Below are 20,728 nucleotides of genomic sequence, written 5' to 3'. Positions count from 1 at the left end.
TGGGCACCAGCTAAAGAGTGTGGACATGGCCAAAGCCCAGCACTCACATTGTCCCTTGGGAAGCCACACACCCCTCTGCAGAGGCGCTTCCGCCAGGGCAATGAGGAGATGCCACGTTGAAGCTCATTTAGTTGAGTCCAGCTGGTCACCAGCCATGCCCATCTCAGCTGAATTTCCTAATGACAAACACAATGTACTGCTCCCTTTGTCTGTCTCTCTGAGGGGACATGTAGTCACCACAAGCCTCTGTTTTAACTTCCTCTCTAAAAATGTTTCTTTGGTGTGCATAATTTGACTCCCAGTAAGTCACATTTTTTAAGTTTTTGACAAACATTCCTCAAAGTAAAATGTTTATCATAGGTTTTTTTAATATAGAATTTATAGAAAACAATCAATCCACACAGAAATGACAGCATTTTATTTTATTCTCATCATTATTTTATGCGCATGGGTGTTTTACCCACATGTATATCTGTGCGCCATGTTCATGGTTGGTGACCTTGGAAGCCGGAAGAGGGCATCGGATACCATCTAACTGGAGTTACAGATGCTTGTGAGCTACCGTGTGGGTGCTGGGAACTCAACCTGGATTCTCTGGAAGAGCAGCCAGTGCTCTTAACGGCCGAGCGGTCTTTTCAGCACCAACAGCATTTTTAATAAAAGTTGAATTATAGATATTAAATAACTATAGTTGTAAAAGCTATATTTTTAGTTACTACTTAAAAGATATTTACATTCCTTATAACTCTTCGTGATAATTTTAAAAGATTCCCTTTATTTTTATTTATTGTATAGGAGTGTTTTACTTGTTTTACCACATGCATGCAGTACCCTCTGATGCCAGAAGTAGGCATCAAATCCCCTGGGACTGATATAGTACAGACAGTTGTGAGCCACCATATGGATTCTGGGAATTGAACCTGGTTCTTCTGGGAGAGCATAGAGTGCTCTTAACTGCTGAGCCGTTTCTCCAGCTCCAAGATAATATTTAATAATGGAATATTTGTTTTTGATGTTATTTTTAATATATCGTGTTTTTAACACATTTAGATTACTTTTTCTTTGTTTTTATTTTTGAGTTGGGTGCTCATTAAGTAGCCCAGACTGGCTTTGAATTCATAGTCCTCCTGCCTTAGCTCCATGGTGCTGGAATTACAGGTGTGTACCACCTCACCCAGCTGACAGATTCTAATAAATATTTGATCTTTTAATTAAATGAAAACAAACAACATCCACGATCGTGGTCATTGGGAATCATCCAAGGGAAATCTCACAAAAAGAATCATTGACATTTCTCAACTATTAAGAAAGCCTTGTGAGGTCAACATCACTGTGTTAATTTCACAGAAAAGAAAAAATGAAATTCAAGTGATTATCTTCATCCCAGCAAAGTGTAGGAATTGAATTTGCCATACTTTTATAAGCCATACTTTTATTAGTTTTTAATTTACTGGTCTTCAAAATAGAAAACTGGTAAACCCAGAGAGACCAGTCAAAGAAAACCAGAAAAAATACATGAAATTGAGAAGTAGGGCTCACACCACTGATCTGGAGCTAGTAGACATGAGATTTTTCAAGTTCACCTCTGGCAGCATAATCTTGAAAGAAATAAATACTTTTCTGGAAAAATAAATTCCTCTAAAATTGGTGAGAAAGGAATTTGAGACACAGTAGAACCATAGAGCAGATGAAAAAACAACTTCCTGGTCAAGTGCTGGAGAGAGAGTTTGGGATTGGGTTGGTGGAAGCCTTCACAGAACAGACCGTATCAATCTCTGCATGTATAGTGCAGGAGTCGTTTGTATATAAGTGGATTGTTTCCTTCATAGTCCCTCTCACTTTTATGTGATCAGCTCTGGTACTTTCTTGGAACATTAAGATTTGGGTTGTAAGTCGTTTTTAGGGACTGTGATAGCTTCTTGTGTTACCAGCTCGGTAGGAATGTTCTGGAGGTGAGATCTACCATCTTGCAGTTGGTCTGCATTTTTGCTCAGGCATTGTCCAGCCCTGTCAGAGCCATCATCTGCCTACATATATGTGGACCCATGCTCTGTTCTTTGACACTATGCTGTGTGTAGCCTTCCATACCAGAGCTTGTCATATGATTGAAACTATTATATCCTCCTTTGGGTTTTATTCCCAGCTAAAGGTGCCTGCTTCTGGCAACTACTCTTTATGTTCATTCAATTTTAGTTGAGCAAGGGCAACATGCTGACTGGATGCTGCACATTGTCACCCCCTTTCAGATGGTGAGTCCCTCATCTATGCCTTGCAAACATGTGGCATGTGCACCCATAATCATTCTATCAGAAGAGCTACCTTCCTTTTGTTTGGGCACTGAGTTCTGTTGGTGCAGATTAAGATTTAATGACATTTAGAACTCAGTCCTTTTCACATACAAGTTATGTCTGGTCCATGGTGTAGAACCTTTACAGGACTCCTTCCCTAATTTCTTTTTTTGGGCTTCTGTCCTTATAGAACATTGATTCTGACAGCCATGTTTTACTCTTCGTCATGTGGCAACTGTGGTCCTGTGAACTGCCTTGTAGTCTTCATTCACATGATAACTAGTAAATAAATGCATTCATAATAAACTCGAATTAATCAACAAAGTGATTAAAGCATAAGTAAAAGGTCGTGGAACCTACCAGAGAAACTATATAATTAATTTAAAAAAATATGTATTGATAGCTGGGCACAATGGCACATGCCTGTTCTCCCAACTGCAGGAGACTGAAGAGGAGGATTCCTTGAGTCCATGACTTTGAGACCAGCTTGGGCAACATAAGGAGAGACCTCCACACCCCAAGTCTCTCCATTTATTTTCTTTAATTTGGAGAAAGTCATACATGTATACAATAAAATGTAATCATATCAACCTCTCATTTCTCTGCTTTCACTCCCTCTCTCTTTAAAACAAACAAACAAAAACAAAAAATGATGCCCTACATTCTGTGCTTGAAATAGTATCAGGAACTGGGAATTTCTCTTCTCTCTCTTATTCTTCTCCCTCCTCTCCTCATCTCTCTTTTCTCTCTCTCTATTTGTGAGATTGTCTCACTCTGTAGTCCAGTCCTCCCCCAGTCTCTGAGCACTGGGATTCTGGTTATAAGCCACCACACCTAGCTCTCCAGTTTCTTGATGGGCAGAACCGTTGTGGTTCTTTCCAGAGGCAATCACAGTCCCGTGCTCTGAAATAGGCAAGGTTTGTTAGCTATGCACGCTGCCATGAATTCTGTGCCACAAAGAGACCACTGCAGGAGAAACACGGGGGCGATGAGAGGACAGCTGTGTGGCCTGGTTTGGGAAATCGACACAGGTCTTTTTTTGCAGTCGAAGCCAAGAATCCAAAGATCAGAGAGCAAGGCGTCAGCCACACTAGTCTAGCCAGGATTTAGTGGCCCTGTTGGGCATTGCAAGAACTTTGAAATAGGTGCAGTGCCTGGTCCCCTCTCTTAAATAACCCGGTCTTGTATTGAGTTGTGTCCAGGATACCTGGAATAAACAAAAGCATAACCTGTGTGGCTGGCATAAGTGTGGTCATCTCAGATGGTTTCTAGCCATTCCTGTTTAAAAAAAAAAAAACCTCATGTTTCCAATAAAATCATCCAAATATCCTTGGTTCCAGTTTTGATGTTGAAACATTTGTAACTCCAAGCCCTTCTTGCACCTGGAGGCAGCCCATAAATCTCTCATCAAATAATATGCCCTGGGTTTTTTTTTTTAATGGAAAAATATGGTCCTGTGCTTGCTGTAGGCAGAGAAATATGGAAGGTGATGTCATAGTGATTCGTTGATTTGGATTTTCTAGGCCAGGCCTAATTTTAAGCAGTCTGCACTATGATCAATGCACAGCGTTCCTAAAGATGTGATCACTATAGAGAAGGGAGCCTGTAGCATGAATCTTAAAAGTCCTTATTAATAAAATCAAACCCGAGGCAAGTTATTGGGGTCCATGCTGGTAGATCAGAGAGACAGAACAAGCCACAGCTATCTCACCTTGCCGGATCCTCAGCTGGTCTTGTTTCCTCAGACTGGAAGCCTCTGAGTCTTCATCCCAATGGCTCTCAGCTGAACTACTGCTCAAAAGCCTGAATGCTTAACCAGCCACATGCTTAACCAGCCAAATGCTTAACCAGGCCAAAATGCTTCTAGTTTCTGGTTCTCACACCTTATATATCTTTCTGCTTTCTACCACCACTCCCTGGGATTAAAGGCTGGCTTTCTGGGATTAAAGGCATGTGTCACCATGCTTGGCTATTTCCAATGTGGCCTTGAACTCAGAGATCCAGAGGGATTTCTATCTCTGGAATGCTAGGATTAAAGGTGTGAGTGCCACCATTTTCTAGCCTTTGTATCTAGTGGCTCTCTATTCTCTGACCCCAGATAAATTTATTAGAATACACAATACCACCACAGGAGCCCTTGCTGAAGACCAGGGAGAGGGGAGAACATCAGGCCATCCCGAGAGAGTAAATGGGCAGAATGACAGGCAGAGAGGGGTGCTGTGGCGGTTTGAATGACACGTTGTCCATAGGCTCAGGCATTTGAACACTTGGTCCCCGGCTGATGTCCTGTGTGGAGAGATTGTGGGTGACGCAGCCTTGCTGGGGGACGTAGATCACTGGGGAGTGGGCTGTTGGAGTTTAAAGCCTCACCCCACATCCAGTTGGCCCTCTGCTGCCTTTGCTGTTGCTCTCTCAGCTTCCTGCTCTGGCTGCCTGTTGCCATGCTATCCCTGCCACTATGGACTCTAATCCTCTGGAGCCGTATGCCCCAATCAGCGATGTATTCCATGAGTTGCTTGTGTTCAGAGTGTTTTATCACAGCGACAGAAAAGTAGCCAACACCGGCATCTCTCAATAGCTCCCTTGGTTCCACCAGCCTTGCTTGGTTCTAGAGCCTTCATCCAGTATGCCAACAGTGTAGACACGTTTCAGAAGGACAGTATTAGGAGGAAAACTCTGATGTGTGACACATAGAGGCAAATATAAGACAAGCATGAGTATTCCCCTGTGTGGGTGTGAAGGGGTCCTGGAAAGGAGGAGATTGGGTGTTCTTCGGGCCAGGGTTGTCCTTGTTCACTGAGTAAGGCTCTCTTCAGGGAACCCAGTGGAACTGTCAAACCTGAGAATTTTGTCTCCACCCTCATCTTCATGCATGGCTTGCACATTACCTAGGTGGGGCAGAGTCTGCAGGGGCGGTAAACTCAGGTTTACAGCCCAAGGTGACGGCAGCATCGGGTTTTTCTCCGTGTCCAGAAAAAGGAAGGAGTGAACACCAGCCTTGGCAATGGGACCTGGGCCTAGACTCAGCGCTGAGCTCCCTGAATAGAAATGGCTCTGGAATAATAGGCTGTGCCACTGTGGGAGAGGGGCCCTTGGGCCCCAGGTGTGCCCGTTCCTTCCAGGCCACAGGGTGGCTCGGCTCCTCTTAGCTCTTGCGGCAAGCAGCCCTCCTTTAATGACGCTGTGGGGGGCACTGCCCCGAGTCATGCAGCTGTTGGGGAAGCTGCTGCTGGGATGCTAGGGTATCCTTAGCCTTTTTAGGGTCTAGGGCTCTTTGAGAAGCCAAAGAGCAAGATTGCGGGGGGCGGGGGAGGCAGCGGTTCTAAACTGCTTTAAGTTAAAGTGGCTCCCTAGGGGTATGGCAATAAATTTGTACATTAGCCCTGGTTGCCTACAAACTCGCTGTTGCTGAGGATGGCTTTGAACTCCTGACCCTCCTGCACCCACCTCCTGTGTGCCGAGATCATAGGCATGCACCATCACCCCTGGTTTATGCAGTGCTGGGGAATGAGCATAGGATTTCATGCCTGCTGCACCCTCCCCCCAGCTATGAGGCCGTATTTTTTTTTTCATTTTTCTTTCTTAAGAAATTTTCTACTCACTTCACATACCACCCACAGACCCCCCCTCCCCCCTCCTCTCACCCCCCCCCAGCCCTCTCTCCCGAGCCACCCCACATCCCCCAAATCAAGGTCTCCCATGGGGAGTCAGCAGAGCCCAGCACACTGAGCCCAGGCAGGTCCAAGCCCCTTCCCACTGCACCAAGGCTGCGCAAGGCGTCACACCACAGGCCCCGGATTCCCAGAAGCCATGAGGCAGCCACCTTCTTGGGTGTTACCAGTGTCCCTCCACCAGGCACCCCTCAGGGATCCTTCTTCCTTATGAACTTCTTCCCCCTGCCAGTTTTCATTCATTCACTCCCCAGTGGAACTGATCCCTGACCCTTGTTCCTATTCTCAGCTCCTCAGACTGGAGGTGACTGTCATATGTATTTGGTTTTTGTTTGGTCTCTGACACTGGGGATAAAACCCAGGGCCCTGCCCAGGCTGAGCATGTTCTTGTCCCACTGAGACACCTCCTAGCCATATGTTTGTTTCCAAGGACCTGTTAGGAATCCAGGACTCCTGCACCCTGAACTCTCTGAGAAAGGGTAGGCTAAGCCCTCACTTATACAGAAGCCACCCCTGTCTACAGGATCCTCAACCCAGGGTAGGCAGTGTGGCTTCCATCTAATAGTGGCACTTACTTTCTTATGGGTCCCTAAGACCAGACTAGGAAGACAGAAACCCAGCCTTTGACACGCTGCCTCTGAGTTTGTGCTCTGAGCAGAGACGCCCTAGGCAGGAGCGGCAGAACCTGCCATAGAAAGCCTCAGGCTGCTCTGGTAGCACCCTGGGAAATGGCCTGGTTTAAGGAGTCCCTTGACCAGCTAGCTAGAGGTTGGTCGACACACAGCCAGCTCCCCAGATCCTGGGCCCAAATTTTGGGGAGGGGAAGGTGCCCAGCCTTCTAACCAGTGCCCATGGCTGCTGATGGAGGTAGGGTTGACTCCTCCAGGGATGACGATGCCCAGTGCCAGGTCTCTGCGCCCCAGCTCCCAAGAGTCCTCCCCAAGGATCACATAGTTGCAAGGGACATTGGCAGGCAGGCAGCAAGGAAAGTTTGAGTTTTGTTTTTCACTAAATAGCTGGGCAGCTTTTTCCCTCCGTTTTTTTCCAGATGCTTCTTCAGAAAAGATTTCAACGGCTTGGCCTGAGAAGCCGAAATCTGCTTTAAATGAGGGCTTGGAATAGGACTCACCCCTTTGGTGTTCCCAGTGCGCCACCAGCGAACCGAGAGAGCCACCCCAGTCGCTTGCTCACAATAGGGCCTCGTCTGAGGGTTGCTGGTATTTGCTTCTTTTCTCTTTCCTAGGTCCCCAGGGCCTTGCCCTAAAATTCCGAACAATAGCTTGTGAGGGGCCTGCACCCGCCCGCGGAACTGTTTTGGCAAGAGCAATAAATGAGGCAGAAGTAGCTGAGGAAACTGAAGTTGTTTGTGGAGGGCGCTTTGCAAGAGTGTGGGAGCTTTGGACTCCTCTGAGGCTTGTACTCCCCTGAATCCACCTGGGTTCACCAGTCACCCTTCCAGGAAAGGACTCCTGAGCGTCCTGCATGCCGTAGGCAGAGCCTTAGGAGCTACCTGTCACCCTCTGCAAACTTGAATGCGGCTTCTTACAAGGCCCAGACCTCCATGCCTGGCCCTGTGAGTCCTGCTCCCAGGCAGCAGCACACTGTATCAGGCTGCAGCCTGGGGATTCCTGTTGAGCTGGCAGCCACGCCTCCCTGCCCCCTCCACCCGCAGGCAGCTTCCGTTGCATGCTGTCCTGACTTCCGGGGAACAACACCAACTGCACAAGGTGTGCCGGGGTGGCCTCCGAGAGAAGGCTTGTGTAGCAGGAAGAGAGTGGTGCAGGGACAGAGCCAACAGCTCAAGCAGTCGCAACCCATCCCTCCACTGGAAGCTTTGCCTGACTACAAAAGGTGGCCAGTTCAGCTCCAGATCCTCCATTCTTAGGAGTCCTCACTAAGGTCACCCTCATAGATTTTAGGAAGTTTCCACTGAATTAGGTTTCCACACTGCCCCGCAATGCTCCCCAATTCTAGCTGTCTCTCCCTGAATTCTCTCCTTCCATCCCCCGCCCCGACTCCATCCTCATGGGCTGGAGAGATGGCTCCGCTGTTAAAGGCCAGTCTCACAGCCAAAAACATACACAACAACTTCTTAGTTTCCCTTTCCCCCAACACCAGGCAACACTCTTCTACTTTCTGTTTCTGTGGCTTTGACTTCTCTCTGCCCTCACACAAGTTCTTAAGCTTTGTAGTGGCGGTGTTTTTTTTTTTTTCACTTACTATAATGTCTTCAGGCTCTCCCATGTTGTAGAGTTTATGGATGAACAGTATTCCATTGTAAAACTTTCCCTTCTCCAGTTATCTATCAGTAGATACATGGGTTGCTTTCTCTAACCATTATGAATGTTACTATGAGTATGGGTATATGAATGTGCTGAAGTCCCTACTTCAAGTTCTCTTGAGTCTATGTCCCAAAGTGGAATTACTGGGTCAATCACAACTTTGGTTTAAATTTTTTCGATTTATTTTCTGATTTATGTATATGAGTGTTTTGTCTACATGCATGTCTGTGCACCACATGTGTGCTCGGTGCTCAAGGAGTTCAGAGGAGGGTGTTATATCCCTACAACTGGAGTTACACACAGTTGTAAACTGTCCTGTCTATACTGGGAATGAGCTTGGGTCCTCTGCAAGAGCAACAAGTGCTCTTAACCACTCTCCATGTCTTGTGCCCCTGGTTGAAGGGTGATGGCCTCTGTGTGGCTTGGAGAACAGCTCTCTGCTCCATTTAACCCTTCTGCCAGTGAAATATGTCCCTTTCTCTGGACACAGCCATGACAGCTCGAAACTTGGTATAGTTACCCCAGATACTGCCTTCCCAACCCTTGCCCATGGCCTTTCAAATTCCAGGATTGCATTAGTCAATGAGGCAGAAATTCAAGAGACGTTCCCTTTCTCAAAACTGCACGTGGTATTCCAGGAAGGGAATGATGGTATGGTAAAAATGACAGGTTGGACTTCTTTTTTCCAAATGTACTTTGCCATGCTATATAAAAATAATGATCACTTTTCAAGTTTGGTTTCATTCTTTAGATAGCAGTAATCAACTAGTTCACCCAGAACAGAAGGCGTTCTTAGTTAAAGTGTTAGGTTTTTACCTAATGAAGAATACAAACTCATGTACTGAGGCATATCCTCCCAATAAATAAATGTTAAAAAAAAAAAACAAAAAACCATAAACCAACTTCCTGGACCAAGAAGATTCCCAGCAGGCCAATTGCTTGCTGACAAGCCTGACGATCTGAGTTCAATCCCCAGGACACACATGGTAGAAGAAATGACAATGATTGACATGCCATGGCATTCACCCACACACATGTGCACACAAAAAGATTTTTTTAAAAAAGAAATATGAATTCTCTAAATTGTCTATAAAAATGTTTTACCTGGGCCTGGTGGCGCATGCCTTCAATCTCAGAGGGAAGCAGAGTCAGGTGGATCTTTGCGAGTTCTAGGCCAATCTGGTCTATGTATTAAGGCCAGGAATGTTAAGACTGGCTGAGGCACATAGAGTGACCCTGTCTTAAAACAGAGAAGAATGTGAGTTTTGTACATGAGACACACTTACACTCATTATTCATAAGTGTTTGTATTTGTTGGTATATCATATAGCAAAAGTAGCTTCATATTGTTAAGAATTCTGGAAGTGTGTATGAATTCTAGGATAACATAAAGAACTATTGACATTGAAGAAGAGAGGGTGGACGTAAAATTTTGGAATCTGTTAATGAAATGTTGTGCGTGTGCCATCTGATTTGATCATACCCTTTCTCACGGATGTGGATTCCAGCATCGTCCCCATCTTATAGATGGGTAGACTGGTTAAGTTAAGCTGCTTGTCCACAGCCGGGAGCTGGTGATTAATGCAGCACAGTCTACACGCCAGGTGTCAGGTCACACCACAGTCTGCTGGGTCTGATGCCAGAGCCTGTATGCCTTCCTGACTTAGTAGGAATTCTCGTCTGCAGGTGACAGAAACCAATCCCAGAGTGGTCAAGCAGAGGAAATGTATCACTGTATATCACTGAGTAGATCCAAAGCCACCATAACTCTGCCCGGCAACGTCTACAGGGTCCCTCTTCACTGTATATCCAAGCTCTCATATTTTCACTTGTTTGCTCCTTCTGCAGGGAAAGTGAGCGGTTGGAGACGGGGTGGAGGAGACAGTGGCAGGGTTAAGTCTTGCCCGTTTGGGTCTGCTAAGATTCAGAAGTGGCATTGCAGGGAAGCCCGCACACTGGCTGGCTTTGATTGTATGTATGCCCAACGTTTGAAACCAAGCGTTTTAGCCGGAGGCGGCTCACAGATTAGCCTCCCTTCCAGACTCCCCACACAGTGGGGTGGGACAGTTCCCCTAAGAAGGGCCATGCTGCTGCCACCGACCCTGGGAAGGTGGGCAGGAAAGCCTGAGCAAGCCAAAGCCAAACCACACCAAAGCGTTGATTTCCTCAGTGTCTGCAGTGCCGCATGCGTCTTCGCGGTGTTTTCTATGACCGAGCACAACCTCTCTCAAATTGGAAACAGAAGCTGAAGGACCACCATAGAACACTGACCTCCTGGACCTGGCTTGTCAGCTAAGGACAGTGCCGTTGGAGGCCCACGGGGACCGGAAATGAGGCCAGAACCACAGTTTACACGGGAGAGTTCTCCCCCAGCCACCCCAAAGGGGGCTGAAGTTCTGTCAGAATATTTGTTATATGCAAAGCATGACTTAGGGGGAATTAAGAATTATCAGTGTGAGAGTTTCCCCTGTACACTTTAGCGCCTGTATCTTTGTTGGGCATTTTCAAGGATTCAGACGTCTCATTAAATGAGAATAAGGAAGTCATGCCTGTCGAAAAAAAAGAATGGATATTTATTTTAAAATTTTAAAGGGAATGTAGTGTCACCCAAGGCCACCAACCTATACGTTGCCTTGGGCTGTCAGGAAGCACTCAGGAGGCAGAGGCAGGCGGATCTCTGAGTTCCAGGTCAGCCTGGTCTACAGAGTGAGTTCCAGGACAGCCAGGGCTACACAGAGAAAGAGAAAGGAGTCCATAGACATGCAGGTTCAGAGGCTTGGGGGTGCCCGTGCCCTAGCTCCCAAGACAAAAAGGGAAAAAAAAGTCATAGGAAATGGAAGTGGCGGAGTACACGGACTTGAAGAGACTTGGCACATGTGTCCCTGGAGATCCATTTGGCGTCCACTGATGGAGGCAAAGAACACCTTCTGGTGACGGTGTCCCTGACAGCACTTCCATCCTCTGGGTGCCCCAGTAGGGACGGGGATGAAAGAAGGCACGGCATACGGCTTCCTAATTGCTGTTGTCAGCAGCTATGATCCCTTCCTGATGCATTCTACCGGTTCATTTGGGGCTTTGGACTGCACGGGGATTATCCTAAGCCTTAATTAAGTGCCTGCCCGCCCGCCCGCCCGCCCGCCTGCCCGCCTGCCCGCCGTGGAGTGCGTGCCAGCTGCTAACACAGACACGGGCCCTGAAGCCTGGCCATGCCTTGGCCGTGGCTCTCCCTTCACTCCTCACCCTCCTAATAGACGCACAAGGTTAGTCTCACAGTATCTGTGGTCCATTTGGTGGGGAGGCGATGTTTTGTTACCCGGGAGCTTATTATACTCAGAGGGGGAACAGAGGACTGAGTCTTCTTCCACCAATTCTGCGGCACCATTGCCTTTATTTCCTACATGTTTTGTTTTTTTCTTTTCTTAAGTCAGGGCCTCACCATGTAGCCCAGGTCGGCTGTAGACCCGTGATCCTCCTGCCTCAGTCCCCTCAGTGCTGGGATTATAGGCGTGGGATCATCATGCCCAGCTTTATTTCCAGTTCTCCAGTCACCACCAGCTGTGCTGTGTGTAGTCTTTGACCACGAAATACAGCATGTATTCTAAGCGCGGGTACTTGAACCTGGTGGCACAGACATAGAATCTCACTCACCTGGGAGGCAGGGACAGGAAGATCACAAGTTCAAGGACCATCTTGGCAGTTAAATGAGAACTTGCTTTAAAAACAAAAATAAAACGTGGGGGTGAGGACTCTCTCTCCAGTGCTGCTGGAGAGAGGGATGCCTTGTTAGAGAATGAGGAGTTCAGAGCACAGAGCCACAGACAGCAGTTACGTTGGGAAACAGATTCTGTCTCCCTGGGGAAAGTTCCCATGGGAAAGACTCTCTGTGCGGCTCATCCTCTTGCCTCAGCCATCCCCAGCATCCATCAGTCACTGCCTACCGATACCCCTAATGCGTCTGGCTCACTGCTCATTTTTGTTTGTTTGTTTGTTTTTTCTTTGTTTGCACATCTTCTTGGTCCCCCAGCATCCTGCCAGGCAGTCTGTTTCTCTTTGGCTAGCACCCAATCTGGCTGCTCTCCTTTGGTCTCCCTCCATCCCAGATGTGGGCAAAAACCTCAGTTCTTTGGTCCTGCCTAGTCCTGGCTGACAGACTGCTGCAGCTGTATGGACCAATAGTGTGTGCGCAGGGCCAGCCCCCTCGGGGATCAGAAGACCCGCGGAGGCTTGCCATCTTTGCAGAATCATCCCTTTTTTGTTTTGCATCAAGTTCAGAGAAGGCAGATGTGTGGCTGAGAATCTGGGCAGGTCTACGAAGTCAGCCACAGTGCCACTGCTCTGAGTTCGGCTGGGAAGGTCTGCCCCAGGCAATGAGGAGTGGGTTGAGAGCCCTCAACACTTTAGAAGAAACTCGTAAGGCTGACGTCCTAGAGAGTGGTCCCCTTCAGTCACTGAGTAAATTCCAAGATTATTCTAGGCCTGAACAGGGACACAAGTCAGGATAAGACTGCTCAGCAGCAGCCACACTGTTTTCCCCCCCAACCAGCCACACTCTCAGGAGCCCCATTTTCTTTAAAGGCCTTTTGAGGCCATAATGATTTTTGAGGACATTTTATGGAGCGGAGCACAGTCTTACTATTTAAAATTATTATAGGGATTATGACTGCTATATCTTCATTTTTATGACAGTGTTGGTTATGCCCCTGATTTATTTGATACTGGGCTTCTGTTCAAGAACACAACCTCCAATTAAATGTGGTTACTGTGGCAAAAATATGATTCTCCTCAGAATGACCCTCATTGGGGCCAGTTCCAAAAACTCATTATGGTGAAAAGTGAGGGCAAGCCTCTTTGCATTCACGAACATTCCTCCTGTGGTCACTTGCTCTTCCCATATGAGGAATTAGAGGGTAGCAAGGCTGTGGGCCGGGCCCTGAGGAAAATGGAGGCGAGAGGAAAGAACCTTCTCCAAGCACTCAGCGAGTCACCACTTAAAACCATACATTAGAGACCGAAGGAACTCTGGATGCCCAAAGAGTAATGTTCTCTTCCATGCTAGGAAGGAGTTACAGCCCAGAGAGACCAGGAAGTCTGTCCAGACCCAGGCACCGAGGCCTGGCCATCACGCTGCCCTCTCTTTTCTATCCTAACTCTCCTGGGATGTCAAGAGATCACATGACCCTGATCCTGTCCTCCTCTGAATACAAGAGGACAGCCCATGACTCACCTCTGGCGTGACAAGATCTTCTGTGAACCCTTTGGGTTTTTTTTAAAGCGGAGAATCAGCCATTGCTTTCACTTCTTAAGAGATGGAGAGTCTGTTACGTATCGACCCTCATCGCCATTTCTGGTTATACAAAGCTTGTTTTCCTTCAGTGAGGTCTGCAGACAGCCTCTGAGACTGGAGACCAGAACTGTGGTCCTCAGTGTGCCACTTCATCCGCCGTGTGAGAAGCCTGGGAAACCCGCTGCCCTACTCCCTCTCTGACATTATACCTGGCATCATGACCGCCGTCAAGGTCCCCATCACAGGGTAGCTGATGACGGAGCTCTTTCCCTGGGGAGACATAAACCAGTGTCTGCCCCTTTCCTTATAGGACACCCACAACAAACCAAAGTATGATTCCGCAAAAGTCCAGCTTGGGGAACCAGTGAATTTATTAGCTTACTTCCAGAGCACGGGTGAGGGATTACTTCCATGAGGGATTACTTCCGGAGCACGGGTGACCCTAAAGCAATCCCACCGGCAGAAAGTCTCAGCCCAGCATGCATGAAGACTGCAAAGCTGCATAGATGCAGTCCCTCCACTTAACCGTTGGCAGTCTGTGTGCTCTCAAGAGCACAAGCCCATGCGCAGTTAGGGTAAAATTACATACAGATTACTTGGAGGCTCAGTCGGGCAGCTATGAGGGTCCAGTGGCCCTCTCCACTCCCTCTTCCTATGAAGGAACATCAACAAGAAATAAGCCAGACCTCAGGGTTCTCTCCAAGCTTCTTGCAGCTGTTCTAATGAAGATGATGGCTGGGAGGCTTGGGAGATAGCATTCTACAACAGCAGCCCGGCCTGCGATCCCTCTCCCATGGAGCTGTGACTCAAGTAAGGTTCTCTGTGTGGAGGTCCTCCGAGAACTAGACATCTGTGGGCTTTCACCATCCTCTGCAAGACCCAGGCCGTAAAAACCCCAACAGCAGCTTCTTCATTGAAAGCCACTCATGCATCCCAAGAATGTGAATCGAGGCTTCCCATCTTCCCTGCTTGGGCCCCAGCATAGTGGACAGGCAGTGGTAATAGAGACATCCTTAAGCTGAACGATTTTTCCTGATGTTAGGGAGTGCTTGATGAACTTCTTTCACAGTGGCAGGACCATTATTCACATGGCAGGTCATTCAGACCTTGGAACTGACCAAGGTCACAGGCCCTGCCTTGCTCTAGGTCCAGGAGCTATGGAAGTCTTGTTTGCATACTTTGACTTTCTTATGAAATCACGCCCGTTTCAGCATATTTAGGAATCTTTGAATAATTATTCTAATAAGGCCTTTCAAAGGTAACTTTGGAACAAGACAATGAGGAGAAAAGAGAGAGAGACCAAGGGATCATGTCCCCGAGGTCTGGAACGCTCTCAATGTCCCCAGTTAATCATTGATACCCTCGGCGGCCTGCTGCAGGGGGCCAGCATGCACACTGCTGGAATGCCTGGAAGCCGCAGGTGCTGTTAATGATTGCAGAGCTGAGCCCCTTTGCTCTGATGCTGGCAGGACTCCTGGGATCATCTGCAGGAGGGTGGGCTAGCCCCACCTCACTGACATCAGGAGAAGATAAACACAGTGCGAATATCACGTGTGACCCGCCTCCCCAGGACCTCCTCGCTTGCTCTCTGAAAACATGCGGAGACTGTTTTAATAGGATACGTGCTGTCTGAATGTTCCTTTGTATGAGGGTTTGTGACAAGATCAAGGCCATATGATGACGGTTCTATATGGGATCACAATGTGGGCCATCTTCAAACACACATAATGGTTATTTGTATAGCTCTTTTATCTCAACAGATGAATGAGTGACCACAATCCATTGGAGACACATGAACGGAAGGAGCACATTTATATTTTCTTCTGTTTAACAATGACTAAGTGTGTGACATTTGTAGAAACATCACAGGTAGACAGTTAGCTATAGGACAAAGGGAAGGAAGGGAGTGTCCCATAACCACATTCACCCAGAGACACGCACTGTCACACACGGCTTAGACCATCAGTGGTGAGGGTTCATATACCCCGGTGGATGTGGTCCCCTTCACCCTGTCAATCTAAGGTGGGGAATAGTTGCTGTGGTGAGACCACGGCGGCCTCAGGCATTGCTGACATGTTTTGAAGTAGACAGTGGAAGCATTTCCTTGTGGGTAATCTATCTCTGTCACGAGCATAATTTAGATTTTTGTAGGAAGGAGCTGTTTTGTTTGTTTGTGGGAATTACAAATAAGATGAATGATACTGATTGGGATTTAGAGGTTTGTTTTTTTGTTTTGTTTTGTTTTTCTTTTCCGTTGAAGCCTGACTCTACATCAGCCGGGCTGGAGAGACAGGTCATATAAGATTTATAAACTGCTGCCGAAGGGATGATTATATGAATTAATCAAAGAAGGATTGTTGGCTTTGGGGCTTTTTAACTGGGAGTCAAAGCTCCCTTCCTTAGGAACAAAAATCCATATCCTCGATACTCAGACTTGGGTCTGAAGGTGGTGGGAACAGAAAGGCCCAGAAGACTCAGCCAAGGGCAGCTGTGAGGTTGGAGTGGATTCCCAGCATCACAAAAATAAGACAACAACTGCTGCTGAGAGAGTGCTCCCCTCCTTCGGCGTGCTTAGGGAAGGAACTGTGTGTGGGTGCCTCGGAGTCCGAGCAGATGGTACCCCTCATGCCCATATAGCATCACTATCTGACCTTGCAAGGAAGAGCTATGGAATGAGGGATGAGGGGTCATACTGCAAATTTTAGTTCCATTTCACCTGAAGCCATTCTTTCCTGCCTTGGAATGGCTGCATGGCTAAAAACTGTCCCTACAATATTTTGTAATGAAAACAACTTCCTTCCCAGGAGGCTTCCACACTGTCTTTGTGCGTTTTCCAGCGCAGAGATGCCCAGTGCTGGGTCCTCACTGAGCGTGGGTGAGCTGCGTTAAGCCCTGCTCCTCTGAAGATACATCCATCCTGAGGGGTCCATTGAGTTCCAGTTTCTGACATGAGAGAGAGCGCCTCACATGGCTGGGAACCAAATCTGTGTCCTCTACAAGAGCAACACGTGCTTTTTACTGCTGAGCCGTCTTTCTGACCCCTCAGAGATAATTCTTAGATTGGAGTTTATCTCCTCGTTTCCCCCTCTTTGGAAAGCTGTGCTAGCTGAATAAGGGGCTCTGGGGCTCAGGTGAGTCGAGTACTCGGAAAAGTACTGAACATGTAGCACTCACAGACAGTTGTAACTCTTGCTAGAGGCAGAGAGCTGGTGCAGAGCTGACCTGAGAATCCAAGGGAGGCATGTGGGGGTACAGGTGGGGGTGTCCTTTCCAGTAGCTACAGGAAAACTGCAGAGAGAAACAGGTTGGAATCATCTTGATGCATCTAAATTATTTATTGACAAAATATGAAATACATGTAATTAATATATTTTAATATTGAGAGGTTTAGTGTTGCACCACCACTGCCCGGCGGTTTGTTTGTTTTTGATGGAGAGGGATTCATATAGGGTCTCATACAGCCCACAGTTTGTAGCTAGAGTTTTCCTGCCTGGCCCACAGTCAGGACAAATCTTTGTCACCTGCCAGTCCCACAGCTGCTCAGACCCAACCAAGTAAACACAGAGACTTATATTGCTTACAAACTGTATGGCCGTGGCAGGCTTCTTGCTAACTGTTCTTATAGCTTAAATTAATCCATTTCCATAAATCTATACCTTGCCACATGGCTCGTGGCTTACCGGCATCTTCACATGCTGCTTGTCCTGGCAGCGGCTGGTAGTGACTCCTTCTGCCTTCCTGTTCTTTCTTTTCTCCTCTCTGTTAGTCCCGCCTATACTTCCTGCCTAGCCACTGGCCAATCAGTGTTTAAATTATTGACCAATCAGAGCAACACATTTGCCATACAGAACATCCCACAGCAACAGTTGACCTTCCTATGTGGCTGGGGATCACCTTGAACTCCCAATCTTCCTGCGTCCACCTCCCAAGTGCTATCATTACAAGTGTGTGTCCCAGTGCTCAAAACACTGAGATCTCTTACTCAATTTATTTTGTACTGTCCTTGCAACCCAGGGTGTAATGCACAGGAACCGTGAACTCTGAACCCTGTGCACGTGAAACAGAAGCCTTTACGGTTTCTTTTTCTTGTAGGTCCGGGGCTACCCAGAGCCCCAGGTGACATGGCACAGAAATGGGCAAACCATCACCCCCGGGGGCCGCTTCCTGCTGGACTGTGGAGTGCGGGGGACTTTCAGCCTGGTGATTCACACGGTGCGTGAGGAGGACAGCGGGAAGTATACCTGTGAAGCCAGCAACAGCGGTGGTGCCCGCCAGGTGACAGTGGAGCTGACCGTGGAAGGTGAGTCCCAGGGGCAGCTCCTCGGGCGGCGGAGCCCAGCTGCCGGTCCCAGGGTCCGCTGCGGCACTTCCGCCCTCTCTCAAGGACGGAGGGACTTCTAAGAGAAGCCACACGCAGCTTGGGGCTTGGGACTCACGTCCAGGCTCACGTTCCAGCCTTGCCATGACTTACATCACACCGAGACTAAAAACAGACCCAAACCAGGCTCTTAACGGTGACATTACCAAGGGACGACTGAGCTGGCACAGGCCTATCTCCCACTCTCCTCCCCCGTCCCCACACTGTGACCATGCCTTGCTCTTCCTAGACAAGACCTTAGGGATGTCACCTTGTTACTTGCCCAAACAAGAGTTCTTGCCCTGGTCTTTCACCCAGATGGCACTCATGTTCTTCATGCCTCTGCCCAAAGCCCCCAACTTAGAGAAACCCATTTTTAAAAGCGGCCCCCCCCCACAACTCCCAACTCCCCTTCCTGTCTCCTCCCTCACAGTTTTTCTTTCAGGGTTGTCACCCTCTAAGTACCCATGACACAGCTCTGAGACACACAGGGTCGTCATCTTGTCTATTACTATTTCCTCCAGCATCTGGAACATCCTCCGCACAAGTCAATACCAAGTGTTTGGGTAATGAATTCTATCATCATTAACATCACCATGGAATAATAGCGCTCACTATAAAAATATATGTAATTCAGAAAGAGATGCTGTCTATTAAGTAATCATGATCCGTTGTCTTTCCCCTACTTCTGTGTTCAAAATGATTTCGACTAACTTATCAGTGTCTGGGAGAAACACTCGACTATAAATGATGCTGTGGTTTTTGTCACCGGTGTCCCCCTGGCAGGCTAAAGCTGCTCTCCTGGGTTGAACATTCCACGTCAGGCCGTTGGCAGAGACTCAAGGTCTGATGTCTGGGAGGACGAAGGGGTCTGCCAGCCCCTCAGATGTAAGACATTGCTTCCCTGGACATTCTGGGAGCTGATAAACCATGCAGCCAAACCTTCTTTTCCTGTCTTCAGAAGACTCTTCTCCTAACCTCATTTGCAGGAGACACTGTGTGTGAGCAATGGAGATAAATGGTGAAGGTAGCCGTGGAAGGTTCCAGGATGGATGAGGTGCACCTGGGCTAGTGGCCACTCCTTGGCCTCTTTCCCCTGTTGGCCCACGCAGTAGCAGGGCACACAAGTTCCACAGAGCAGAGTGTGCATAGTTCGGGTGCTCTCCTTACATTCTCTTAACTAGCTGACTTGGTCATTTTAATGACCTTCAAGTGCCTGTGGCGAGGACATTCCAGACAGAAAGTGGCTCCTGGTCAGAGTCTCCGGATAAGACTTGTCCAAAGCCATCCTGGAGCCGTGCTCTCCCTGTACCAGCTGATCACAAAGGCTGAACTTGGAATGGAGGCCCTTGAACAAAGAACGACCCTGTTCCCCTCTCTGGCTTCCTGTTTGGAGCTGAGCGCAGAGAAGTGCTGAGTTATGAGTCACAGTCCAGAGTCCCGATCCCAACTTGTGCCGATCTAATGTGTGACTTGAAACCTCTGGACCTTGGCTTCTGTGGAAAACGGATGTGAGTTCCAAGCTTTGCAGCCTGGGTTAGCCCTTGTTTTCTGGGATCCATATTAAGGAAGACTGGGGTACGTTGAGAATGCAGGGAAATCACACAAACCCGACATAATCAGTTGTGGTGGTGCATGCCTTGACTCTCAGCACTCTGGAGGCAGGCACAGGTAGATCTCTCCAAGTTCAAAGCTAGACCGGCCTACATAAAACTGAGATAATTTTTTTTTTTTTTTTTTTTTTTTTTGGTTTTTCAAGACAGGGTTTCTCTGTGTAGTTTTGCGCCTTTTTCCTGGAACTCACTTGGTAGACCAGGCTGGCCTCGAACTCACAGAGATCCGCCTGCCTCTGCCTCCCGAGTGCTGGGATTAAAGGCATGCGCCACCACCGCCCGAAAACTGAGATAATTTGAGGAGCCTTCTTGGTTCCTACTGTTCAGGAAGTTGGAGCTGACAGCTTAACCAGGTGCCAAGGGACAGGACCACACAATTACCCAGGTGCCTAGGGCAGGACCACACAGTTACCCAGGTGCCTAGGGACAGGACCACACAGTTACCCAGGTGCCTAGGGATAGGACCACACAGTTACCCAGGTACCTAAGGACAGAACCACAGTTACCCAGGTGTCTAGGGACAGGACCACACAATTACCCAGGTGCCTAGGGCAGGACCACACAGTTACCCAGGTGCCTAGGGATAAGAGTACACAGTTACCCAGGTGCCTAGGGACAGGACCACACAGTTACCCAGGTGCCTAGGGATAGGACCACACAATTACCCAGGTGCCTAGGGCAGGACCACACAGTTACCCAGGTGCCCAGGGACAGGACCACACAGTTACCCAGGTGCCTAGGACAGGACCACACAGTTACCCAGGTGCCTAAGGACAGGACCACACAGTTACCCAGGTGCCTAGGACAGGACCACACAGTTACCCAGGTGCCTAGGGATAGGAGTACACAGTTACCCAGGTGCCTAGGGACAGGACCACACAGTTACCCAGGTGCCTAGGACAGGACCACACAGTTACCCAGGTGCCTAGGGACAGGACCACACAGTTACCCAGGTGCCTAGGGATAGGACCACACAGTTACCCAGGTGCCTAGGGCAGGACCACACAGTTACCCAGAGCCTCTCAGGGGAAGCAGCCATGCTCTGAACACCTCTAGGTCCTTGAAGTTTAGGACAGAACAAAGACGCTTATCCTGAGGGAGCTTCCTCTCTAATACAGGGGCCACGGGCCTGTTTCCCGACCACCATCCAATAACGACATAGCATGAACGATACATGTCATCTTAGGTTTGCTAGAGCCACATTTTAAAAATGAGATGAGGGCTGGAGAGATG

The 20,728-nt window shown here is 48.2% G+C and overlaps 1 protein-coding gene across 3 annotated transcripts in view; it reads left to right on the top strand.

Annotated features, from left to right (window-relative positions):
- Nucleotides 1-20,728, top strand: part of Mylk (myosin light chain kinase) — a 182,268-nt gene that overhangs the window by 23,488 nt on the left and 138,052 nt on the right. For all 3 annotated transcript variants that reach the window (XM_037209783.1, XM_037209782.1, XM_028886325.2), the window contains exon 2: nucleotides 17,618-17,825. In XM_037209783.1, the coding sequence (XP_037065678.1) occupies nucleotides 17,618-17,825 (208 nt within the window). The remainder of the gene's footprint in view (nucleotides 1-17,617; nucleotides 17,826-20,728) is intronic.

The sequence above is a fragment of the Peromyscus leucopus genome, chromosome 12 (genome assembly GCF_004664715.2).
Source record: "Peromyscus leucopus breed LL Stock chromosome 12, UCI_PerLeu_2.1, whole genome shotgun sequence".
Lineage (NCBI taxonomy): Eukaryota > Metazoa > Chordata > Mammalia > Rodentia > Cricetidae > Peromyscus > Peromyscus leucopus.
This window is presented reverse-complemented; position numbering and strand designations above follow the sequence as displayed.